Source organism: Archocentrus centrarchus, chromosome 17, assembly GCF_007364275.1.
Source record: "Archocentrus centrarchus isolate MPI-CPG fArcCen1 chromosome 17, fArcCen1, whole genome shotgun sequence".
Classification (NCBI taxonomy): Eukaryota; Metazoa; Chordata; class Actinopteri; order Cichliformes; family Cichlidae; genus Archocentrus; species Archocentrus centrarchus.
In genome coordinates, this window is record NC_044362.1 from 3,142,856 (window position 1) to 3,170,002 (window position 27,147).

Sequence of the window (27,147 nt, forward strand, 5' to 3'; positions counted from 1 at the left end):
GAGAGAGAGGTGAAGGGTGAAGGGGTTACTCCTCCTGGAATCCAGGGGCCCTAAATGGGGTCACCATGTATAGAAAAAAAGAGGGTCTGAAAATACTCATAAGAATGTGGAGCGGCTCACCATCCTTTGCACACGAAAGCACAACTTTCTGTCTCTTACTTTGTGACACCATAATGCATAATTGCTCACATCTTTTTTTTTTCATTTCCTGCTTGAATGTAGCTGAGAGGCCTAGTTTGTTAACAGCTTATTGACCTCTAACTATTTCTGTTGCAGCTACAACACTGAAACACTAAGAAAAAGCTGATACATTTGCAGATTTGTACAAAATCCCATTTTACAAGCTAGAAAACCTAATTTTCTCTCTCTTTTTTAAAAAAAAAAAAAATTAAAGCCACTACCGCACCCTACTGCTGTGGCCTCCGTACTTCTTCAGGTTCTGTATTTAGTGATGACTTGAACAAAATTCTGTTGCAGATACAAATTTTGGTGACTGTTCAGTTACGTAAGTGCAGTGTGCATTGAATGTGACACATGAAAAAAGAAACACAAATGGAGAACGTAACATCCCATTCCCAAATGGATAATGAAACGACCACTTTTCTAATATTATGTTGGTCCCCCTTTGCTGCTGAAACAACCCATCGAGGCATGGACACCCCACCCCATCCCACCCCCGACCCCTGAAGGTGTGCTCTGGTACAAAGATTTTAGCAGCAGATCCTTTAAGTCCTGTAAGTTGTTAGGTGGGGCCTTCATGGATCAGACTTCTTTGTCCAGCACATCCCACAGATGCTCGATTGGAGTGAGATCTGGGCAATTTGGAAGCCAAGTCAACACCTCCAACTCATTGTTGTGCTCCTCCTCTGCATCATTTAGATAGGTGGTACGTGTCAAAGTAACATCCACACGGATGGCAGAACCCAAGGTTTTCCAGCAGAACATTGCCCAAAGCATCACACTGCCTTTGCTGGCTTGCCTTCTTCCCATAGTGCATCATGGTGCCAGGTGTTCCCCAGGTAAGCCACACACATGCACCTGGCCATCCACATGATGTAAAAGAAAACATGATTCATCAGACCAGGCCACCTTCTTCTACTGCTCTGTGGTCCAGTTCTAATGCTCATGTGCCCATTGCTGGTGCTTTCGGTGATGTACAGGGGTCAGCATGGGCACCCTGACTGGTCTGCAGCTGTGCAGCTCGATACACAACAAACTGCGATTCATTGTGTATTCAGACACCTTTCTGTCAGATCGAGGAGAAGTTTTTTTTTTTAGCAATTTGAGCTACAGTAGCTCATCTGTTGGATCGACTCACATTCACTCCCCCATGTGAATCACTGAGCCTTAGCCACCAATGACCCTGTCGCTGGTTCACCACTGTTCCATCCTTGGACAATTTTGATAGATACTGACCACTACAGACCACCCCCAGGAACACCCCACAAGAGCTGCAGTTTTGGAGATGCTCTGACCCAGCAGGGAAATACAGATCATAATTTTACAGAGAGAGAAAATGTTCCACATAAGTGAACTAGAGTCAGGCTCATCATATACTGAGGGTGTTTAACCATAACATAACAGGTGGAAAACACAGTGGGAATAAATCAGGACTAACGAGACACAGGACGTGTCAAAAACCCATCAAAGTAAAACAGAAAGTAACTGAACATGGAAACAGAAATGCAGGTTTGACAACACAGGGAGGCAGGCAGCGGGAGGACAGGAGCACAGAGGGAAAAGGAATAAAATTACAAAAAACCTATAAGCAGGACCAAAACTCAGAGAAATAAACTAAGAAGGCTTGAGGATACAAATAAACCGTAACTAAGAACATGACCCAGAAAACTACAACAAAACCTGAGGCTGTAACTATATACTAAACCATCCTGAAATTAGCAGCGCTCCAGGCTTCATCCTGGACCTCACCAAACAGTTACATAGACACAGCACAACAGAACAGGCATGCCTTTGTCGTCAGCAACACGGGGCCCCTGTCTGTGCTCCATGATCAGTGAACTGCAGCAGAGCCCACACTTTTTTTTTCTTTGCAATTAAGAAACAATCATCTTAATTTTACTGAGCTAATGAGTGCTCACTGTTAAAGGTAAAGCCATTTTCTTTCTGCTTTAACCTAAGAAGCATTTAAAGAATCTTATGACTGGTCAGCAGCATTTTTTTTATTCTATTTTCTTCTTATGTTGTTTTCTATGTGCAATATAGCCAAAAAAAAAAAAAAACTACATCCAAAACGAGATGAAGCAGTGAAGCAGAGCTTTCCCACTGTGTCCTTATAATAAGCCTCCATGTGCAATGTTTTCAGTCCTGATTCACTGCACTTTTATTTAGTATGATGTTCAGCAAACTCAGACCCAGATATGTTAGAGCTGAATTACAAGAGAGTGTATTTAAAATGGTGGTTTTATGTGAATTTTTGAGAAAAAAAAGAATTTCTCACACAAGAAGCAAACGATTAATGTTAATTAATGTTTATCTTAAACAACATTATAGCTTTCACAGTATATTACCCCCCTCTTAAGTTGCTAATGGTTTAGTCCACTGCAAAGCAGGGTGGACAAAAATAGTTTCAAACTTGATAGTGATGGTGAGGACTTAGATAACCATTTATCTTGTTCAGGGACAGAACAGGGGACTATTATCATGTGAAAAGCAGCTAAGCTATAATGCCTGTATTGCTCATATTTAATAATAGCAGGCTAATGAATGAAGCAGCGTTCCCAAAATAGTGAGAAACAAACTGATTATCTTATCTGTTACTGAGAATGTAGAACAAGCCGAGCTTTAAAAGGCAGCACTCAAAGCTTTATTAAAGGCCTTTTTTTTTTCTAAGTTTACACTAAAATATAACTGGCAACAATAACAAATTTTGGGGGTGATATTTATGGAGTCTCCAGGGTCCAAACGCTCTGCCCCTGCTTTGGATTCTGGCTACACCACACAACTAATGATGAAATCTGTTAAGGTTACATCCAGTAAAGGCACAATCAGCCAGCTACACTGCAATTAGTTTATGAAATTTACAGAATAACATCAGCATCTTTCCAGATAATTGAGGTTTACATTAAAAAAAAGACCTGCACATACTTCATGGTGTGATTCTTCAGGGAAGGCACGTCTTCATAAGCAAAGGTAAAGATTGAGTGAATAAAAACATGTTTCTTTTTCATGCTGGAAGAAAATTTTCTGTGTTTTCCACGTGTCCACAGTAAGATGCTTCCTGACCTTATTCTAAAGCTGATGATGAAGACCTGAACAACTGAGAGCCTCGCACAGTGTGTGGTGCAGATTATTAGTACTTCCTTAAAGGCATTTCAGACACTCTATTACTGATGCACATACATGGGGTCCACATTCCTGTGTCACAGTCTCCACGTGTTCATATGTTCCCTGACACTTCTGCTGTATTAACAGGGTGCGTCATGATTGGTAGACTACATGTGAGATCTTCAGAACACGCACAGAAAAGAAAGGAGGTGGAGGACTGAGGCCTGGTTAACTAACACTCTAATCTTCGTGTCTGAGAGGAAACAGAAGAGAAAATCAAGTCAGCTGTGCTGTAGAGTGCCCCTTCCAGAAGAGGGGGAGTCAATAATTACACAGGGAAAAAGGAGGGTGGGGGTGTGTGGAGAGGAGATGTCAGGGAGTTGGAAACAGGGTAAAAGAAAGAGACTGCCAGAGAAAGGGAGGTCATAAAGAAGAGGGAAGGGAAGAGGCAGTTGGAGGCAAACCGCTTGTCGTTTTTTTCAATCTTTTTTGTCCTACTGGATCTCCTGGATTACTTCTACACCCTGCAGGAGTCACCACTGCAAGTAACTTCTCATATGTTGTGAGAGGTTTAATTCTTGCCTTACCTTTCACTACCTGCTTACCTCTCATGTTTGCACGTGTGCAGTATTTTGACGCTGCGGTTAAACAGATCAGAGAGCATCAGCTTGTGAGAGACACGGGCAGATGATGGAACCTGTCCACCTCTCCCTTGCGCTCTTCTTCCTCTTCTTCTCTCCTGTGGGAGGCCAGTGGTGGAGTTTCTTTTTCGCAAATCCTAAAACCACCACCGTTCCTCCTTCTGGTACCTCTCCAACCATCAGTTCCCCGGGATTTTCTCACACGCCGGCCACAGCAGCAGAGTGGGCAGTAAAAGTGGGCGAGGTGACAGAGAAAGTTGTGGATGGTGCACACACAGAAGGGTCTATGTTGACCCCTACTCAGCCCAGCACTGGAGTGTCACTGTCTGGTTTTACCACTGCAAATCACTGGACATTCCCTAAAGAGAAGGCTGCAGGTGGAGGCAGTAAAAGCAGGTCCCCATACAAACCTCTGAAACGCTGGAAGAGTGGTGAGTTTTAATTAGGTTTGGTACTACCATTAGGAAAATTAGAGAGGAAACTGGTCGGTAGTTGGACTAAAGATCCACAGCTGTTTGGTTTGTGACCTTCTCAAGAAAGGTTGTCTAAGTTGCAGGCAGTCGCAAGAGTTAGAGGGTCATTTACAAACTGACAGGTTAGTGGTTTGATTCCCAGCTCCTTTAGTTTGCATATCTAAGTGTGGGGCAAGATATTGAACTCCTAATTGCCCCAGATGCATCTATTGGTGCGTGTGTGCATGCGTGTGTGTGGTACAGTAGATAAAGTACAAAGAATTAAACGCAGTATTAAGGTCTGGAAAACAGGTGAGTGTTACCTGTGCTACATGTGCCAACCATACTACAAGTAATTTTATGACCTAACATGGATCCTCTTTGGTGTAAACTTTTCAGTATTTCATAAAAAAGTAAAGCTCTTCTTCATCATCTCTTAGACTGGAAACAGATTGAAACTGACCATTCTGTAACAAAAAGGTTACATGTGCCCTTGTAAAGGTTGATTTATTTGTACAATAATTGTTACAATGTCCTTAAAGCAATGCTGCAACAGCCATTTGGTGTGTTTTGGGCTTTTTTGCTGACAGTGAAGATGTGTAAGAAACTCCAAGCCTGGATTTAGCCGATGAGGATCTCAGGTTTCCCGAGTGCAGCTGGCTGATCATTATTTGTGGGCTTGTCTGTTAAGTGGCTCCATTTAATCGTTCATAAAAATTTATACAATTACATATTACAGTATTATATTATTACATAAGTGACTAGTCTTTCACAGCAACACCACTTAATCCTTCTCTGCTTCTGAATGACTGTAGAGGAAGTTGTGCTTCAAACCATCAAGCAGCTAATTATGCATAAATGTGACAGGATTGCACCTGTTAGCGCCCCAGATTCTCTTTATTTGTTTACTAGGTCATGTTAATGGTTCAGTGGGTGAGTCGGCCTATACGGTCTTTCCCCTCAGTGTATCTCATATGGGAGGACAGAAGCCCCGGTTATTGTGCGCTGACCAGTATGTGATCGAGTCTTACCTTGATGTTAACTGTGCCGAGTCTATAGTCTGAGAAGTCTGGACAGAGGGAGCCAAGCTGCAGGAAGCTTTTGTGTGGCATGCAAAGACTGAGGTGGGTTTAAAAGGTTATGCATAGTTAATATTGGTTTTCTAAGTCTCCACAAGCTGATTAGGCATCCATGTGGCCAACATGATGAGGATTAGGTTTGAGAGGCAGCAATAAGGAGGGGGAAATGACCATGATTAGCTGGCTGGTAGACTACATGTTTTGAAGTTCACAATAAATGAAATAATAATTATAAAGAAAATAAGATAAATAATAGCTAATTAATTAAGTACTGTTTGATTTATTTGAATCCTAACTGAGACCCGAGTAACTCAACCATAGGCCTGAGTATTGGGTGAATTTATTAATGATGACTCTTTGATTTTGAACCTGATCATGAAAATATTAGTGAAAAGTAGAGCAGTAGCATAAGTGATAAAAAAAAAGCAATAGAATTAATAGAATTTGTTTTTTAAGAATTATGAATCATTTTGACCTGTAACAGTGATGTCAAAGAAGTAACTTCTTTAAGTTAAATTGTTATTTTACTCTAAGTTTTCTAATTATATTAAGATTTGACTAAATAAGCATTTAACAGTAACTTTTAGGGGGTTATTAATTTTACGAATGATTTCGATTTTTTTGTTTTTTGTTTTAAATGTCATTACAGATTGAAAAAGTAAACTTTATTTTAGAAGCTACTGAAATAAAGGGTATGATAAAACAGCGCAGTAACTAACACGTCTAAGTAATTTAATTGTTGCAGAAGAACAACTTTATGCAAATATATATTGAATAACATGTGGTAAAGAAATTGAGAAGGTATAAAAACAGCACTTAGTGAACAGCTCATTGCCTACATTTTAAAGCTAAGCTCACAGCAACATAAAAAAAACATTTTTTATCAGAAAGTGGGACGGTCTTCACCTTGTGCATTTAGTATTTTTAAAATTTGCATCTTTCACACGAAGCTGCCTTATCCTGATGTCTCAGCTATTCTTTGGCCCTATTTACACATGTAATAAATATACAGCAACATTCGAATTTATTTGGAGTGTTTTTGGCAGCCAAATTCTAAGTCCAATATTCACAGTTCAGTTCAGTTCAGTTCAATTTCAGTTTATTCACTCAATTAAACCATTACATCAAACACTCTATTACAACACATGAGTGAAAAGGGAGCAGGAAGAAGAAAAGTTCTTGTGAAGACCTGCCCCTTTTTTCAATAATTCCAAAAAATGTTTTTTTACATGGCCGTATACTTTAAATCAATAATATAAGTTGCAAACAATTATCATTCTCTTCATTACTCACTTAGAATTGCATGAGATTTAATCATTTTTTCCTTATAAAGTCTTTTGAATTGATTTATTGTAGAACATTTTTTTAGTTCATCATCCAAACTGTTCCATAATTTTACTCCATAAACAGAAATGCACATTTGTTTTAAAGTAGTACGCACGGATTTACTCATAAAATCATGCTTCCTTCTATTGTTTCTATCACTTGAATTTAAAACAAAAAACTTTTGTAAATTAATTGGCAATAGCCTTTTTCTGGCTTTAAACATAACTAATAACATCTTTAAATTAACCAAATCTCTTAATTAAAATATTTGATTGAATAAACAATTTATTAGTATGTTCTCTAGCATTCACATTGTGTAAGACTCTTATAACTTTCTTTTGCGTCACAAACAGCAGCTTGATGTTAGTTTTATATGTGTTGCCCCACACCTCTGTACAATAAGTCAAATATGGAATGACAAATGAATAATATAATGTCCGAAGTGTTAACAGTTCTAAAATGTTTTTAACTTTGTTTAGAAGTCCAATACTTTTACATAGTTTTTGTTTTATGTGTTTTAAATGAGATTTCCAATTAAGTTTATGATCCAGAACAACTCCTAAAAATTTAACTTCATTTACTCGTTCCACTAGATTGTCATCTATAGTCAATGTATTAGAATCAACTATTGTTTTGTTACTAAAAATCATAAATTTAGTTTTTTTCCAGTTTATCAATAATTTATTGTAATTAAACCACTCATTAAGTTTAGACATCTCATATGGTCCATGATGTTTTTTAATTCATTCCCAGAACAAAATAAATTTGTGTCATCTGCAAACAAAATGAAGTGTAACATTTTAGACACCTCACAAATGTCATTAATATACAAAATAAAAAGCTTTGGTCCTAACACTGAACCTTGGGGGACTCCACATTTTATCTTTTGAAGATCTGATGTTTCATTTCAGTTTGGGTCTTCTATCAGACCTTGGCAATGACTTGAATGACTTGAACCGTGTGAACTCTTCACAGCAGTAACAATGAGAACATGATTCTCTATTTTGAAATGGCTGCCATCCAAGCTGTGACTGGAAATCCCCACCAGATCTCCGTTACCAAATCAGTCTCTCACCAGATTATACTGTAATTGCAATGCCATTATTTTCAAGGTGAGCAAAAACTACCAGGCTGAATTTCATCAAACCTGGTGTAGAGTTGGAATGAAATTGCAAAATGAGCATAGACAAGACAAGATGGTCACAACTACTGTGTCATCACTCATTAGTTTTGAAGCCTCAGTATTTGTGTCTCGGCTGCCACCATGTGCATTATTTGGAAGCAGAAGTGACCAGTGTAAACAATGAAATGCGACAACATAACATAATCCTACAAAGCTTGGTTAGAAAGCTGCATTCATCAACTATACAGGCGCAAATCCCAGACAAACATATCAACTAATTAGTGCTATTTTCACTCAGCAAAACTGAAGCACAAGCTTCTTGGACAGGCTGTACCACACAGCAGGCTGGTTTCTCTGTCAGATTCCATTAAAATGCTCCAAAAGGCAACAACAGCACAAAAACAGGTGAGAGGTCCAGCGCAGGTGTAGCTGATCGCTGTCAGTCGCGTGTCAGTCAAAGTAGTCGCACCCCTTAACTCACCAGTATCCAGATGGATGAGTTATTTTAAAAATGTCACTCACTGTATAGTTGCAGTGAAGTGGAGGCCAAATCAGTTTATTGAACTAATCTGTAAATATGCATTTTAAGATATAAAGCTGGCTCTAAGGAGCCATTATAGGTACTGTATTTTTTTTTTTAACATACACTCAGATTTTTGGGTACAGCCAGGCAGAGGACAATGATCTCAATACTCATCTAGTTATAACTTTAGTTCTCTCGGTGCAGAGCACTAATGATCGTACACGGGACTGCACCGGACTGGAGCTGTGCGGGCTTGGGTATGCGTATTTGTTTGCAACAATAAAAGTGTAAATATGCAGGGGTGAGTGGTGTACTGAGTGATGCATACACACAGTGACACACACACACTAAACCCTCTAATCAGGCATGTTTCCAGTTGGTCGGGCGGATGAATTACAGACCCCTAAATGTTAACCTGTCTGGTCTGATGTTTGCGTGTGTGTTCACGTGGGTGAAATGTCTATTTGATCTTGTGTATGCATATCTTTGTGTGTGTGTGTGTGTGTGCGTGTAAGCGACAAAGACATAGGTAACGGGGATGAGCATGGCTGGAATGCTGAGGTGAGAGTGTTGCTACAGGAGACAGGCTTCACAGTGAGAGGAATCAAGGGAATGTGAAACCATCTCCTCACGTACGCACTAAATACTCTAATTGCCAGTTACTGAGTGCGCATTTTTGTTTCTGAGGATTATGTCCATTCAAAGCAGAGCAGTGAGCCATGGTGGGCAGAGTCGGGATCAAATCAAGTCAAATTAACGCCATGTTACGATCGCAAATACTTCTCCTCCTCATTTTAAGTGGCGAATGAACCAGCAACACGGGGGGGGGGCAGACAAATGGGAGGATGGTGGGGGTTGAGACATTTAAAGGGCGTCTGTCATTAAAACAAGATAAGTGCGACTGAAATCTGTTTTAGCAGCACATAAAACTGAATCTTGTGGGGTATTTAATAAAAACAATGCTGCAATGTGCCAAGTTAAAAAGTTCAAAATACTTGCTTTTAACTATACTACATATTTAAGATTTTACACTTTTGCAATGAAACTTGAATCATCTATGTCTCCATCTGTCCATGTTCACCTTTTATTAATTTACTGTTCCTGTCTGTCTCTGTCAGAGCAAGGCTCAGGAAGTTATCTGAACCTAACGGAGTTAATTGGCTTCCCCCTCCCTCCCTCTGTCTCCTTCGCTCCTGGCTTTGAGGGTCACCCAGCCTACAAATTCGGACCTAAAGCCAATATCGGCCGACTCACCAGAACCTTTGTGCCGGGGTCGTTCTATCGGGACTTTGCTATCATCGTCACGGTAATGCTACAGAGTTGAACTCTATAATCCCTATAACCTTTGACCTCCTTTTACTAATTCCTCCTTAATTGTGACATTAAAGTTAGCATTCTTAGTCACCATAGCTGAAGATATGAGTTTTATTTTAACATGAAGCAGCTAATGGTCTGTGAATGCCTCACTGTGTCACCACCCAGTGAAATGTTAATGTTAAGGCAAGACTCATACATTTATCCCTGTGTTAAAATTGTAAATACACATGGAAATATATATCTTTAATGTATTTTTATACTCAGTTATGACTGATGTTCATGGGAGATGGATGTTTCAGTGTCATCTCATATTATTCCATTATTCCAGGTGCGTCCAAGCAGCCAGAGAGGCGGCATGCTCTTTGCCATCACTGATGCCCAACAGAAGGTGGTGGAGCTGGGATTGGCCCTCACTCCAGTTCGCGGGGGCTTCCAGAACATCTTACTCTACTACACTGACCAGGAGCAGGCCTCCCACAGCCATAAAGCGGCTACTTTTCGTGTCCCAGACATGACTGACCAGTGGACACGATTCACGGTGAGCTTCATCCAAGTTAAATAGCAAAAGATAAGAAGGATATAATACAAGTAGGTAATGGTAAGCTATTTTTTTTTAAATCTGCTGAACTTGTTTGTACACTCGTCAAAAATAGTTAATCAACAGAGTGAATAAATTTTTTTGACACTGTGTATAAGATGTAGAAAAATTTTGGTGAGTTGAAGGTTTTTTTCTTTAACTGCATTGCATTCATATGGTAAGAGTCTTTCTTTACAAGCGGCGTCGTTTACTCTTTGTCCTTTAAACAACCCAAAGACATCCGAGTGGTTCTGGACAGATTTTGATCATGTCTGTTTGCTCTGCCCGTCAGGTGGTGGTGGAGCATAATGAGGTCCGTCTCTACATGGACTGTGGAGAGGCCGAGAGGAGGAACTTCCATCGGAGGCCAGAGAAACTCACCTTCTCACAAAACTCTGGCGTTTTTGTAGCTAATGCAGGAGGCACAGGGCTTGACAAATTTGTGGTAAGTGGGGGAAAAATGTTTAATATTACTCTTAGCAGACTGGTGACCTGTCCAGGGTGTACCTACCTCTTGCCCTATGGCAGCTGAGATAGGCTCCAGCCCCAACCAAAAATGGGAGAAAGGTTGAGAGGCTGCTTATTTCAGTGGCAGTTTGTTCATGTGTGCCTATGAATGTGTGTTCTGGCTTTTTATTACCATGCAAAACAGTTTAAATGTTATCAGCCTTCAGTCTGTCTCCTCTAGAAATTTCCAAACTATCAAACTAAAGACACGGCTCATTAACCATTTGGCTACCCAGAAAAAACTCTGAGTATGCTCACCTTACAACCCTGCTTCCAGAAAAGTTGGGAAACTCAAAGGTACACCAAAAATTTATTCAAAGATTTGCAAATCACTTTAACCCTACACACACATGCATGGATACAAAGATAACATATAGTGTTCCAAACCTGTGGGTATTGTTGAGCATTAATGGTACCTTCACAGACGCACACGTTACCCATGCGGTTTGCACTAATGCACCCACATACAGTACCATCAGATGCTGGCTTTTGAACTGCCCTGATAACAAGCCAGATGCTCCCTCTTCAGTCCAGCTATGATTTCCAAAAAATAATTTCAAATTTTGGAGTATTCCATTTCAAATCATCCATCCATCCATCCATCCATCCATCCATCCATCCATTCTCTTCCACTTATCCGGGGCCGGGTCGCGGGGCAGCAGCCTAAGCAGAGAAGCCCAGGCTTCCCTCTCCCCAGCCACTTCCACCAGCTCATCCGGATGGACCCCAAGGCGTTTCCAGGCCAGCCGAGAGATATAATCTCTCCAGCGTGTCCTGGGCCTACCCCGGGGCCTCCACTTGGAGGGACATGCCCAGAACACCTCACCCAAGAGGCGCCCAGGAGGCATCCTAATCAGAAGCCCGAGCCACCTCAACTGGCTCCTCTTGATGTGGAGGAGCAGCGACTCTACTCTGAACCCTTTTGAATGGCCACGCTCCTCACCCTATCTCTAAGGGAGAGGCCAGCCACCCTTCGGAGGAAGCTAATTTCTGCCGCTTGTATTCACGATCTTATTCTTTCGGTCGCTACCCAAAGCTCGTGACCATAGGTGAGGGTAGGAACGTAGATCAACCGGTAAATCGACAGCTTCGCTTTTACACTCAGCTTCCTCTTCACCGTAACAGACCAGTGCAGCGTCCACATCACTGCAGACACAGCTCCAAGCCATCTGTCGATCTCCCGCTCCCTTCTCCCGTCACTCGTGAACAAGACCCCAAGATACTTGAACTCCTCCACCTGGGGCAGGAACTCAGCCCTGATTTGAAATCATACCCTCTTAAATGACCCTGGGCACTTTACTTGCATTCATAGACCGTATAAAAGATGGGCGTAGCTGCCATGATGTGGCCGTTGGTTTCTGACGTCCCATTTTGAAGCCACAATTTTTTATTCAGTATGACCTAAAATCAGTGACTGAGCCTGTAACTGGCAAATGGACTTTTTTCTCTATTTGAGCACTCTTATACAACATGCCTCATTCACCCATGCACTCTTTTCTGCTTTCTATTCACAATCTGATGAGCCTATCAGAGAACAGCTTGGGGTTCAGTATCTTGCTCAAGGATACTTTGGCAGACTGGAGCAGCCAGGGATCGAACCATCAACCTTCTAATTAGTAGGGTGATCTGCTCTGCCTACAACCAGAGCTAAAGATGTCATGATCACTTCTGGTTCTCCTGAGCTGAGCTGTTGTACTGTTCATGTTTGTGAGGATCCGACACAGAGAGGAAGTGAGAACAGATGATATGGGGGGGGGGGGGGGGGGGGGGGGGGGGGGGTAAATCAACTGCAGATGAGGAAGTTCAAGATATCAACATGGCTTAGTTGTGGTGCAATCAAAGGCAGGCCTTGGAGTGCCATGCCATGATAGGACACAAATGTAAACTTGATGTTTGTATGCTTGGCATTAAAACAAGTGTGTGTACAGTGTCCACCCAGACTCTTCAGAATAAATACATGATGTTGTTTGGTCAAAAGGAATGAAAATGTATTGCAAAAGCAGGTTTAAGGCCCGGAGTCCGTTCTTTCCCATCTCAACAATCTCCACAAAAGAAAAATATGAGCTGGCAGTAAATTACTGTTGCTATGGTGGGACAGCCCGGTCACCTCTTTGTTCAGTGTAGCTTGACTTTCTGAACGGGTTATCTGAAGCATGACGACAAACTATGTGTGCTCAGCAGCAGTATGTCCGCTCATACCCATCTGGGTCAGTGTGTGTGTGTGTGTGTGTGAGTGGCAGTGTTAATTGTGTTGACGGACTATTTTCGTCATAGTTTTCGTCAACTACTCTTTTTTTCATGATGAAAATGAGACGATAACTAAATAAAAACTACCTAAAAGAGTAAAAACGATGATGAAATTAATTGACATTTTAGTCAACGAATGAAAATGAGACAAAAATGTTTGGCGGGGACGACATCCAATCAGAACTTACTTAATTTTGTGATAGGGCGGGACAAGTTAGGAAAACATCCAGTCAAAAGCACAGTTGCACAAATTTGAGCTAAACCCGGAAAGACCAAACTAGCCTGTGAATTTTTCAGGCAGAGCAGGCCCACTCGTCAATATTTTATTGTTATGCTCAATAAACAGGTAAATAAAGATGTTGTGTGTTCAATATGTTTGTGTGTGTATTGTATTCATTAATAATATTCCATAACTTTTAATAAATGTTTAATTTTGTGTAAGTGTGTATAATGACTAATTCAAGGGAACTGAAGAAAAAGCATTTATATTTTATACCCTTTATATTTTAGTCGACTAAATCGGCTGTAGATTTAGTCGACTATATTCTTACGATAATTAGTCGACTAAAACTAAAACTATTCAGATGACTAAATTATGACTAAAACTAAATTACATTTTTGTCAAAAGACTATGACTAAAACTAAATCAAAATTTGCTGTCAAAATTAACACTGGTGTGTGTGTGTGTGGGTGTGTGGGTGTGGGTGTGTGTGTTCAGGTCTTGATCTTTGGATGTCTGAAACAAGTGCCATTCCCTTTCAGCAGCTTTCCTCTCATTGGCTATCCCTCCCAAACAAAATGATTTATTGGCAGGTGGGTGGGGCTTATCCAGGTTTCCATGAAGGAAGAACTATACCGTTCTTTCTTATAATTAAAAGTGTCAGTGCAGTGAAAACCTTAAAGTAAAGCATGTTTTTTACATAGTAATAGATGAATTATATAGTAATAAGAAGAATTATTAGCAAACTACACTTAAAAGAATCAAAAGAAATTATGTGCAGTGTATAATGTATCAGCATAATGTATGTATGTGAGGGTCAGTATCAAATTATCATTAATCTGCATCAATTGATGAGCAGCATTTGCCGGTTTCTGATTAGTCTCTGTTGTACAGTTAGGTTCATAAATATTTGGACATTTACACAATTTCTGTAATTTTACCTGTGTATGCCAAAACACTGGAAATTAAACCAAGCAGTCAGGGCTATGATGGGAGAACAGACGTTCAGTATAAAAATGGTTTCCTAAACAGTGAATGTCGTACTTTCTTTAAAAGTCTTTGAATTAAAGCTGAAAGTCTGCACTCAGTCAAATCTTGATTGTTTGATCTTAAATGCATTGTGGTGGTGTACAGAGGTAAAATTACAACAAATAAATAAAATGTCATTGTTAAAATGCTTATGGGCCTACCTCTATGTACAATGTAGTCAAATGACAATTAATATGTTGCCAATAAATCAGACAAAGAAACCTCCAGACCAGTAACTACTTGGAAGTGCCCATGATGCAATTTTAAAGACAGTGATCCATTTATTATTTTTCCCTTGCTGCACATCTTAACTAAGTTTCATTAATCCTCCAAAGGACAACCATCACTGGTGACAACCCTAATCCTGACCCTAACCCTAATGTTTCTCCTTCTCCAGGGCTCTATTCAGCAGCTAGTCATTAAAGACGATCCCAGAGTGGCCGAGGAGCAGTGCGAAGACGACGATCCTTATGTGAGACACAAACATGATCTATTTTTACAGCACATGTCATAGAAACGCAAGCTTTTGAAGTAAAAAAAGACACAATGTCTGTCGAGCAAGTTTTAAAAAAAACTTACATGTCAATCAACAGCTCCCCCTTGTGGTTAAAGGACTTCATTGGTCCAAGTTCCTGATGTTTATGTAGGCAGTACTTCTCACATTGTATAACAAACATATATAACAACAAACATAACACCTCAGGATGCAGTTGAACTTTCAAGAGAGATGCAACTGATAAAAAGAATCTATTAAAGTTAGAAACAGCATTGCTGGTTGATATATTTCTGCTACAAGCCTTTTTTTTCACCAATGAATTCATGATGTGATGTTTGATGAAGGCCTCAGGGTACGCCAGTGGAGACGATGCTCTGGATGACAGAGAGACAGAGAAAGACATGAGGAAGACCTCAGAGGAGAGAAAACCTGCAACAGTTCAGGTCGGTTGGTGGATGGCAGGATGGATTCCTTTAGTGATGGCTGTGTGTGTGTGTGTGTGAGTGTGTGTGTGGAGCGTGGTATGATACACTCCCCCTTTCTTATCACAGGGGCTCTAAAACAACATGTCTGCATGCATGTGTCAGTTTTGTGTTTCCTTCCTGTTTTGGGACTGTCTTTCATCCTCCCACAACCTAGAAGTCAGTCTGACCCCAAACATCTCAGAATTAAAACTGACTTTGATGCTTCAAAGAAAACTGTCCTTAATAACCTGTTACCACACATCAGGGTCATGATGGACCCTTCTAGTCTGGTCTGGAGACCTCCATCAGCAACAGAGTAGAAAAAGAGCACAGTGTTGGTCTTGTGACATGTTTTCACTTAATAATCCCTTTGTTTTTGAAGAATATATTTATTTCTACTTGAAATGGCATCAGAAATACAGTAAATGAACAGTCATGGGCAAACACCCTTTTCCAAGTATGTTAGAATGAAAACTGTACAACTCCCACACACAACAGCACAAACCACTTCTAACTGAAATGCAAAGAAAGGTAGGAGGCAAGAAGACAAATACACCATAGCCTCTGGTTTGAGAAACAGACCACTCACATAAACTGACAGCTTCCTTTTATGGGGACCCGTAAAATAGCCGTTTCATCATAATGCAAGACTTCCAGACATAGTTGCAAGTGAAAAGTCAAATCTTAAAGTAAAATATTTGGATGCCAAAGAGCACAGACACCAGAAATGCAAACACTCACGGAAAAAAAGTATGGCGCATTTGAGTTAAAGATAAAAACACTTGTGAGATATAGAACGAATAAAAAGGTGCTTTCAAGTATGGTGGAGAAATGTGAAGGTTCAGAGTGATTTCATGGGAAAGCACAAGATGAAACAGGTCTTGAGGGAGGAAGGCTATCGCTCCATTTTGCAACATAGCTTAAAATTAAGCCAAAGTGTCTAGGAAAAACAGTACATAAGAAAAGCCCAGTACAACTTGTGGAGGATGCTTCTGGAAACATGGTGAAATTTCTCCACAGCATCTCAACAAATTTACGGGCAACAACAAATATTACGAAAGATGATTATTTCAGAAATTTTCGGTGTCTAGCTTATATTTCTTCTGACTTGGCAACTCATTTATTGAATAAAAGTGGATGTTTTAACTTAACTTTCTGGGCACCCCTAAATGTTTTTAGCTGTGCACACGAGAAACAGTTTTTAATTGGTAAATGGACTGGTTCTCTACTCTACTTGAGCACTCAAAGTGCGTTACACAACACATTTGCATTCATTCATTCACACAATGTCTAACATTCACACTGATGAACACATTGGGAGCGACTCAGATTTCAATATTTTACCCAAGGATACTTTGGGATGCAGACTGGAACAGCCAGGAATCAAACCACCAACCTTCCAACCTGCTCTAGCCCCCTGAGCCACAGCCACCCCAGTTCAATGAAGTTTTCATTTTAAACAGAATCCACAGTTAATGTTGACTTCTCAGAGGCTGATCATCACATATTCTTGATTTCCAGGAAATGCATCCAGTTCGATTTAATTTTTCAAAACCAGAGAATGTCAATGTCAGATTTATTTATATAGCACATTTAAACAACCTGAGTGGACCAAAGTGCTTCACAGGCAACCAAATATATAAAAGAAAAACAACAAACAAACAAAGATCCAAACAAAATATAATAATTTAATAAATACAAAATGTCAAGATCAGCTCGAATTAAAAGCCAGAGAGAAGAAGTGGGTCGTGAGCAATGACTTAAATGTAGAAACAGTCCGAGCAGTTCTAATATGCAATGGTCATGTTATATAGTCATATTTTTCTTTTTCATCTTATACATAACATATTTTTATTACATGAAACTTGCTTTATAGCATTCATTCAAAACTCAGAAAGTTTGAATAACTTTAACGCTGCAGAATTTATGATACCCAGATTTTGGATTGTGATTCACTTATAACCACACCACACTTCTCACAGGAAGTACCATTTTAGGTTTGCCGATGTCAGAGCTCAAGAAAAGCCTTTGAGTGGACCAAACATCTGACACTGCAGGGCTGAAGTAAATGCTTTTTGTTTTGTTTTGTTTTTTATTAAAACTTATGGCTAAACACAAATTTCTGCACTGAGGCAGCACAAAAATCAACAAACTAAACTAAATCCAAAAGATAATGACTAACCCAAATGTGTAGAGGCAGCACTAAACTCAATGAAGAAGTCAATCTGTCAAGGACTGAGAGAGAAAATGCAGCATAAATACACACACCAGAGAGGAACAATAAAGTAGAGGTGAACTATATCAAAGCAATATTGTGGGTGGAAAATGGACAAAGGCAGGAAGATAAAAACAAGAAAAAAAATTTTTTTTTTTGAGGAACTAACGTTCAAAATAAAGCAGAAAGCAAAATGAAAGAAAAAACAAGAATAAATGTACAAATGGTCAAATATACTGGTGCTAAAGTGTGTTCCACTACGTCTCATTGACCCAATCACACATACATACATACAGTGCTTCTGTCTATGCCAAAGCACTTTCATCTGACATTCATACATGCGGATGGATTGGGGTATAGTATCTTGCCTAAGGATACTTTAACATGTGGACAGGAGGAGCCGGGGGTCAATCCACTGACCTTCCAATTGTTAGACAACCAGCTCTCTTGCCTGAGCCGCAGCTCTCAGTACTCACACTTACAAAGCCAGCAGTGGGATAAAAACAGTATGAACATAGGAATTACATGAGAAAGGAATATACTAACATAACAATTGTTTTCATCTCTTGCAAGGTGGGCAGTGTTCCTGTTAGTGCTCCGCCCACTAAGGCTCCAGAGGAGTTTGAGGATTTTTCTCTTCACACGGGCCCAACAGAAGCCAGTACGGAACTGATAATAGGTCTGTAGTTCTGTTTCTGCTTGTCCTATGAAACCTTCAGGATTTTAATTATTAACTGAACCTTTATTATATTTACTTTTGTAAATGTCATCATTCTATGATAATGTAACTACACATTATCTAAAGCAAAACTGATTGGTAAAAGATGTCGTGCTGTGCACAGGGCTACACCAGACAGAGGAGCCAGGAGAGCGACCAGGAGCTGTAAGTTAAGACATGGCCTCTTATTTTGAAGACAGTGTTGGGCAGAATATAACAATTGTTGCTCAAATGTTGCACACAATATTCTGTTTTAGTGCAGTTTGCTTTCCCTGCAGACACAAATGAGTTCAAGACTTCTTGATTTCAATTTTACAGGATCATGTCAGGTTAAAAGGAGATCGCGGTGATCCTGGCCCACCTGGCCCACCTGGTCCACCAGGTCCTCCCACTGTATTCAGAGAGACTAAGCTTGAATCATTTGGGCCACAGGGACCACCAGGAACTCCTGGATCTCCTGGTATACCAGGAAGAGATGGACACAAGGTTTGTGTGTCAAAAGAGAGTTTGTTTTGTTTTTTTGCATCACCACTCCCCTATGAACGTGAGTTATTTTCATATGAGGGTTAAAATCAGGAAGTAAAAGTCTTTTTGGTCCATTTATTTTCATGCTTCTTCGTGCTTCCGTTTTCTTCATCACAGGGAAGCAAAGGCAATAAAGGAGATCCAGTGAGTTAAACAGCACTGTGTTTATTTATTTGGCTTTTTCTTTTTTTTTCAGTTGCTACACTTACTAATTGCATTTTCACCTCCAGGGCCAACAAGGGTCTCAAGGATTTCCAGGCTTGAACGGAGAAGTTGGAGCTAAAGGAGAGAAGGTCCAGCTAATGCAACCATGTTGTATTTAATTAGCTATGCTTCTTTATTCCAAATATATTTTTATATTATGCTACCAAATGAAAAGATCTGCCTTTTTCTGTTCTTTACTCTTACCTGCCTCCTTACAGGGAGACCCAGGAGTTGGTTTACCAGGCCCTCCAGGCCCCCCTGGCCTCCCTGGACCTCCTGGACTCCCCAGATCACGCAGCGTGCCTGTGAGTAACAGTCGATGATTTTGCCATTTGTGCCTGCTGTGTTTTTGTTTTCACTGATGATATGTATTGTCTTGCATTTTAGCAAAGAAATGACATGTAGTAAACATAAATTAGACATGAATACAAAGAAAAACAGCTCCATGCATCTGTTTTAGTATGGACCAGATGCCCTGGGTTCTGGATTTGAAGACCTGGAAAGTGATACTGAACTCAGGGTACGAGAAGGACTACTTAGACAGATGTGAGATTCTGACATTCAATTATGGCAATGGAAAAACATAAAATATCTCCTTCTATCAGGGTCCTCCTGGCCCACCAGGGCCTCCAGGACCTCCTGGTCCCCCTGCACCCCACCTGTCTTCATCTGCCACCCCTGAAGGACTCTCTCCTGGGCATGCTGGACCACATGGTGCACCTGGCAGAGATGGCACCAAAGGTGAACAAGGAATACCAGTAAGTTACCTCTGAATTTGAGTGAAAAATAGATCATTTGTTATATATGTATGTAAATATACATAGCTGGGATCTTATTTGAATGGCAAATGTTTAGTTATGCAGCTGTACCGACACCATGACCAGTGCTGTGAAAAAGTATTTGCCCCCTTTCCTGATTTTTTTTCTGAATATTTGTCACATTTCTGTGTTTCAGATAGCCAAAGATAACCCAAGTAAATACAAAATGCAGCTTTTCAAATGATTTTATTTATTAAGGGGAAAAAAAGGTATCCAAACCTACCTGGCCTTATGCGAAAAAGTAATTGCACATCATGCAACAATCTAAAGAAACAGCTGAGGAACAAAAATCACTGACATCTATCAGTCAGTAAAGAGTTACAAAGCCATTTCTAAGGCTTTGGGACTTCAGTGAACCACAGTGACTGAGTGGCTGACCTACTAAAATTTCTCCAGGAGTGCATCAGCGACTAATCCAGGAGGTCACACAAGAACCCAGAACAACATCTAAAGAACTGCAGGGCTCATTTGGCTCAGTTAAGGTCAGAGTTCATGATTCAACAATAAGAAAGAGACTGGACAAAAATGGCATCCATGGCAGAGTTCCAAGGAGAAAACCACTGCTGACCAAAATGAACACAAAGGCTCATCTCACATTTGCCAAAAAAACATCTTGATGATCCCCGAGACTTTTGGAAAATTATTCTGTAGACTGACGAGACAAAAGTTTAACTTTTTGGAAGGTCAGTGTCCCATTACATCTGGCATAAAACTAACACAACATTTCATAAAAAGCACATCATTCCAACAGTGATGGTGGTAGTGTGATGGTCTGGGGCTGCTTTGCTGCTTCAGGACAACTTGCAGTAATTGATGGAACCATGAATTCTGCTCTCTACCAGAAAATCCTGAAGGAGAATGTCTGCTCATCAGTTTGTGGCCTGAAGCTCAAGCTCACTTGGGTTATGCAGCAGGATAATTATCTATCAGAAGTCTATCAGAAAAAATTAATTAATGAAGGTTTTGGGGGCAGCACGGTGGCTAGCACTGCTGCCTCACAGTTAGAATACCATCTAGATGGCCTGGGTTCAGTTCCACCTTGGCCCGGGCCTCTCTCTCTCTGTGTGGAGTTTGCATGTTCTCACTGTGTCTGTGTGGGTTTCCTGCCACAGTCCAAAGACATGCACTTACTGGGGTTAGGTTAACTGGCTACTCTAAATTGCCCATAGGTATGAATGTGAGTGTGGATGGTTGTCTGTCTTTCTGTGTTGGCCCTGCGACAGGCTGGCGACCTGTACAGGGTGTACCCTGCCTCTTGCCCTATGTCAGCTGGGATGGGCTCCAGCCCCCCCGCGACCCTGAACAGGATGGATGGATGGAGATTTTGGAGTGGCCTAGACAATGTATGGAATCAAATCCAGTTGAGTTGTTTTGGAATGAGCTTAAACGGGCTGTTCATGCTCGTAAACCCTCCAATGTGGCTGAATTAAAACAACTCTGCAAAGAAGAGTGGGCAAAAATTCCTCCACAGTGATGTGAAAGACTCATTGGCAATTATTGCAAACCCTTGATTCCAGCTCTGGCTGCCAAGGGTGGCACAACCAGTTATTAGATTTACTTTTTTCACATAGGGCAGGGTAGGTTTGGATTGTTTTATCTTTAGCAGATGAAATCATCATTTGTCATGTATATATATTTACGTCATCATTTAAAAACTGCATTTAGCATTTACTCGGGTTATCTTTGTCTAATATCAGAATTTGTTTGATGATCTGAAACATGACAAATATGTAAATAACTAAGAAATTAGGAAGGGGGCAAATACTTTTTTACATCACTGTAGATGCTGTGCAAACACTGTACAGACATCCCTGTTAGTATAACAAATCAATAATAATGGATTACAGTGGAATGTTTTCTTCATGTATTGTCTCATGATATCTTCCACCATCACATTTTATTTGAATTATTTCTGTATTTTTGTCATTTAATGAGCACTAAACATTGACTTTTTCTTCTTTTCCACCCCCAGTTTCTGCTCTAATTTTTTTTAATGGTTTATTTCTCAAACAATTTGAATCCACCTTTATTTGTTTTTCTTAAATCACATTTTAGTGATTTGCATTTCTGTGTATAAATAGTGTATAAATAAGCCAATGACCCCTGTGTTCTTTATCTTCTCTTTGCTTCTCTCCCTGTACTCCAACCACTTCCACCCTCTTCAACTGTCTCCCTCCATTTCATTGTCCTTTATTTCCATCACCAATTATTATTCAACCCTTTATTCTTCCTGCTTCTTCTTCATCCGTGGCATCTATCACGTCTGTTTCAGATGTTTGAGGATTGGTTTAGTGGTTCTGGACCTGACGGTTCAGGTTTGAGCTCAGAGTTCTCCGCTGTGCTCAGCTCAGACTTCAGCTCTAGTTTTGGTTCTGGTTCTGATTTCGAGTCTGCTTGGGGTTCAGGCGAGGTATACTGCTCTGGAAAACCAGCAAACAAAGAAAGGCAGAATTTCAGTCAAAAGCCAGAGCACTGAGGCAGCAAACCGTTGCTTTCGCCATGATAAAACCGTAACACAGTGATAAAGACAAATCTTAGCTAACTGCCTCAATGCTCAGGCACAAATGACTGCACATTATCTTTAACCATGTTGTCTTAACTGCTGCTGCTGGCTGGTGCCAAAACTGAAAGTGATAATCTCTGTGGCATAAAACCCTAAGTGGTTCTTTTACTTTCAGTCCCAAAACTGTCATTAACAAAGAAAAAAAAAACAGCATGAAGTTTTACTCTACATGATGACAAGCAGCTGAACTGAAAGCAAATGGCCACACACTTACTGCTTATAACCAATATGCTTCTCTCATCACACGTGGTAAAGGAGCTGTTCTGCCTTTTTGTATTTTACCCTCTGTTGGCTGATCTTAGTCAGTGTACCACAGCATTCTGACCCACTCTGATTTTACTCAAAATGTTAAAAGTCATTTTTTCACATATACTTCATAACTTTGCCAGGTGTATAGAGATTTATCCTATAGGCAAGCAGTGTAAGACAAAGATAAATAATACATACTAGACAATAAACAAGGTAAAAGCAGTAAAACAAAAACCAGAAATGCACAATACATAAAAGCAGATCTTGAATGCTCATCTAAACAGATGTGTCTTCATCTGTCTTTCAAAAGAATACACAAAATCAGTGAGGACAGGGGAGTGCAACAGCAAGACCCCCAGCACTGAAAAACAGCAGGCATCAGTGACAGCACATATGGCACAGATGGTATCGCATGAAAGGAGGAACTAACTAACACTATAGTCAATGTGTGCAGGCAGATTGTTCCATAGTACAGAAGGCTTCAAATGCTTAATCTCTGTGTGTTAACTATAGAGATCGTGGGGTTAGCATGACTATACGATGCTCTGTAGATAAGGAGGAGAATTTTAAATGGGAATCTAAATGTGACAGGGGCCAGTGAAGGGATATAGAGTAAGTAGTTAAGTAAGATGAGACTGTCTGCTTAGTCTAATGAGTGGTCTAGTGGCAGAATTCCTAATTTGTTTGCTGGGAGTTAATTGCTGACTTCCTGAATGAGGAGAATCAGAATCAGAATCAGAAGGTTTTTATTGCCATATGGGTGAACAGGTTCACAGCATTAGGAAATTGCTGCGGTACTTTGTGCTTACAGAAAAAAACAAATAAGTATAAAAACTATAAGACAATATACAAGTATACAAATTGCAAATATACAGAGATATTAGAGCTATAACTATAGCACAATATTACAAAATTACAAAATATACAGTGCAGAGACTAATTAAAAGATAAAAGAATGTAAACTATATTCCACTAATATGTACATCAGTGCAGTCAGACAGGTGCATAGACATAGGGTCATCAGCGTTTGTGGAGGGTGGTGGTAACAGTCTTAGGGTAATTGTTCATGAGTCCAACAGCAGAGGGGAAGAAACTGTTCTTATGGCGGGAGGTTCTGGTCCGTATGGACCGTAGCCTCCTGCCTGAGGGGAGAGGGTCAAAAAGTCTGTGCCCAGGGTGAGAGTGGTCGGCTGTGATCCGACCTGCACGCCCCAGTGTCCTGGAGGTGTACAGGTCCTGGAGAGATGGGAGGTTACAGCCAATCACCTTCTCAGCAGAGTGCACAACGCGCTGTAGTCTCTGTTTGTCCCTAGTGGTGGCTCCAGCGTACCACACAGTGATGGAGGAGGTGAGGATGGACTCAATGATGGCAGTATAGAACTGCACCATGGTCCTTGCTGGCAAGTTGAATTTCTTCAACTGCCGCAGGAAGTACATCCTCTGCTGGGCCTTTTTGACGACAGAGGTGATGGTGGGCTCCCACTTGAGGTCCTGGGTGATGGTAGTTCCCAGGAAGCGAAAAGAGTCCACTGTGGTGATGGGGGTGTCAGTCAGGATGATGGAGGGTAGAGGGGCTGTGTGCTTCCTAAAGTCCACTATAATCTCCACTGTCTTCTGGGCGTTCAGTACCAGGTTATTGTGGCTGCACCAGGACACCAGACGTTTGACCTCCATCCTGTAGGCCGACTCGTCCCCGTCTGAGATGAGTCCGATGAGAGTCATGTCGTCTGCAAACTTAATAAGCTTGACAGACTGGTGGTCAGAGGTGCAGCAGTTGGTATACAGGGAGAAGAGCAGAGGAGAGAGGACACAGCCCTGAGGAGTGCCATTGCTGATGGTCCGGGAGTCCGAGACATTCTTCCCCAGCCTCACGTGCTGAAAGATGCATTACAGTAGTCACTGTAAGTGGAGATAAAGTTAAGAATGAGCATCTGTAGTGCTTCTTTTCTTGAGTGAAAACCATTATATAGAGAGCTGCTTAACATGAGTGAAAGGACAGGAACTGTTCATAATATATTCCTAGGTTCTGGATATTCACATGAACTTCTGAGCACTGAGCCCCAAGATTATTTCTGATCAAAGGAACAGCATTTTCAAAAACTGTCTGTCTTGTCTGCATTGAGCTGTGAGGATTGTTTCACTGTTCTGTCCCTGATTGCATTAAGGCACTCAAGCAGCCCAGAAAGCCTATAAGAAAGTATCGTTGGATTTCATATGCAATAAATGGTGTGTAATATTAAAATTGTCTGCATGCTGCAAAACACCACAAGATGGCAAGGTTGTATGGTGAAATGTCTATTGTTAAGATAATGCTGTGCCTGAAACGCCCACCCACCCCACCATTTATTTTCTGGTTAATGTACGATAAGAACTGTAAAGCTCAAGTGTTCATGAAGTATGCACGTAAGCCCAGAATAACAAAATAATGCACTTCCTTTTTATTTTTCGGCTTCACAGGTTTCATGAATGAACCCAGTAAACATTGCACTTGTACTACTATACATACTACTACTTCTGCTACTTAGTACTTCAGTTCGGTTCATTTTTATTTATATAGCGCCAAATCACAACAACAGTCGCCTCAAGGCGCTTTATATTGTAAGGTAACGACCCTACAATAATACAGAGAAAACCCAACAATCAGATGACCCCCCTATGAGCAGCACTTGGTGACAGTGGGAAGGAAAAACTCCCTTTTAACAGGAAGAAACCTCCAGCAGAACCAGGCTCAGGGAGGGGCAGCCATCTGCCAAGACCGGTTGGGGCTGAGGGGGAGAGAGACAGAACATAAGACACGCTGTGGAAGAGCCAGAGATGATTAACAGAGAACAATTTCCACATCAACCAAACAGTAGGTTAAATAAAGCTTTCTGCCTGACAGGTCACAGGACAAACAGCTCTACACATCATCAGTTAATCAAAATATCCTGGACAGGATTGACGTGCCAGATGGATGAACAAGCAGAAACAGATGTTCTTGCTTTAGCAGTCAGCCAGACTTTAGTAGTAGCCAGAGTCTTGGATCAGCTGTAAATAATTTGGTGTGCATTGGCAGTAAATGCTTTGCTAATAAAGTCTAAGGTCTGTCAGTGGATTGGTACAGAAACATTGCTGTGATGTTTCTACATGATTAAAGGAATATATTGAATTTTTCATCACTTCAGCTCTGCTGTTAAGTGATGAAAAACAAACGATAAAATCATCCTTGCTCGATGGTTGATGGCACCACTACTCCTAAATGGAAAACAGTCAGAATTCACTTAATCTCAGGCAAAAGGATCTAAATTGGAGAATTATTACATTTATTTGTCTGTTGCTAGTTTCAGTTGTGTCTTTTGGGTTCTGATATAACTTCATTTTAGTTTAAATAAAGGTAAACAGTAGTTTAGCATTGTCTACACTGAAGCAGAATGTGATCTAGTCAGGTTAAGATCAATCAGTTCAGAACAATGGATGATATTATCATTTAAGGAAGCTGACTAATGGAACGGTTTCCAAACATTCATCTATTCCTTTAAGGTGACACATTTGGACTTGGTGTTGTTTCCTGTTGAAACAGCCAAAGTGTCACCACAGAGCTACAGTATGCTCCCATACCAGCATACCTTCTGTGACTTATCACAGCCTTATTTCTCTACACTCTGCGTGTGTCTTCCTATATTTTTCTGTCCAGGGTCCAGTGGGAAAAGATGGCGCTCCCGGTGCACCTGGGGCTGCAGGTGAGAAGGTATGAACATCAAGAGCTAAATGGGCTATTTCAAAGTCACGTAGACTGTCATAAAAAGCATGCATTGTTATAGACAGCCTTTATTGGTACTGATATTTCATTAAAGTATATTCACTGAAAAAGTAATATTTCTTTATTCTTTTTTTTACTTCCTTTAGGGTGAGCGAGGCCTACCTGGGCCTCCTGGACCAAAGGTAATTTATGCTTCTCAAAACACAGTCAGCCATGAATAGCATCCTGTGCATGTCATTTGGTTTCCCGCAAACAATTCTATTTCTTTTTATAATTGTTACTAATGGAAGTTCCCCGTTTGTCTGTGCAGGGTGAATGTGGGACCGTGGGTGTTCCAGGAACTCCAGGGCTTCAAGGGCCAATTGGTCCACAAGGAAAGAGAGGCCTGCCAGGTCCACCAGGACCTTCTGGCCCACCAGGGCCTCCAGGAACCAAATTCTTTGCAGAGGTGACCCAGCTCAGTTTATTGATCATGTCTCCTCCACACATCACTGTTCAACATTTCCTTATGCAGTAGAAAACAGCAACATCACAGCTCAGTGAGTAACTATAGACTGTGGCTTTGTTTTCAGGATATGGAGGGATCTGGCAAGATTGATATGATCCTTGGAACTGGGGTCAGTGGCCCACAGGTCAGTGTGAGGGCATGTATGAATTTATCTACATGGTATTTATCATTTCATATAAAGTAAATTTTAGCTGTTTTGTTCTTTTCAGGGTCCACCTGGCCCACCAGGACCACAGGTGTGAATGCTCATTAAATTTACAGGAAGCTACTATTTGTCCAACAGCTAATAATGCTCAGTGTCTGGTTCCTCTTTGAGTTGTGT

General features: G+C 40.7%; 1 protein-coding gene across 2 annotated transcripts in view; it reads left to right on the plus strand.

Moving 5' to 3' along the window:
- The window catches only part of col15a1b (collagen, type XV, alpha 1b), a 66,685-nt gene that overhangs the window by 22,532 nt on the left and 17,006 nt on the right, over positions 1-27,147 (plus strand). The window contains exons 1-19 of one of the 2 annotated variants that reach the window (XM_030751456.1): positions 3,792-4,357; positions 9,548-9,735; positions 10,075-10,284; positions 10,616-10,768; positions 14,724-14,798; positions 15,167-15,265; positions 18,075-18,180; positions 18,344-18,384; positions 18,538-18,705; positions 18,862-18,888; positions 18,975-19,037; positions 19,167-19,253; positions 19,409-19,468; positions 19,554-19,706; positions 26,252-26,305; positions 26,464-26,499; positions 26,628-26,765; positions 26,890-26,949; positions 27,035-27,061. In XM_030751456.1, coding sequence (XP_030607316.1) covers positions 3,973-4,357; positions 9,548-9,735; positions 10,075-10,284; positions 10,616-10,768; positions 14,724-14,798; positions 15,167-15,265; positions 18,075-18,180; positions 18,344-18,384; positions 18,538-18,705; positions 18,862-18,888; positions 18,975-19,037; positions 19,167-19,253; positions 19,409-19,468; positions 19,554-19,706; positions 26,252-26,305; positions 26,464-26,499; positions 26,628-26,765; positions 26,890-26,949; positions 27,035-27,061 — 2,130 coding nt within the window. In that variant the 5' untranslated portion in view covers positions 3,792-3,972. Of the gene's footprint in view, positions 1-3,791; positions 4,358-9,547; positions 9,736-10,074; positions 10,285-10,615; positions 10,769-14,723; positions 14,799-15,166; positions 15,266-18,074; positions 18,181-18,343; positions 18,385-18,537; positions 18,706-18,861; positions 18,889-18,974; positions 19,038-19,166; positions 19,254-19,408; positions 19,469-19,553; positions 19,707-26,251; positions 26,306-26,463; positions 26,500-26,627; positions 26,766-26,889; positions 26,950-27,034; positions 27,062-27,147 lie in introns of those variants that run through there. The other variant, XM_030751457.1, reaches the window with a different exon arrangement.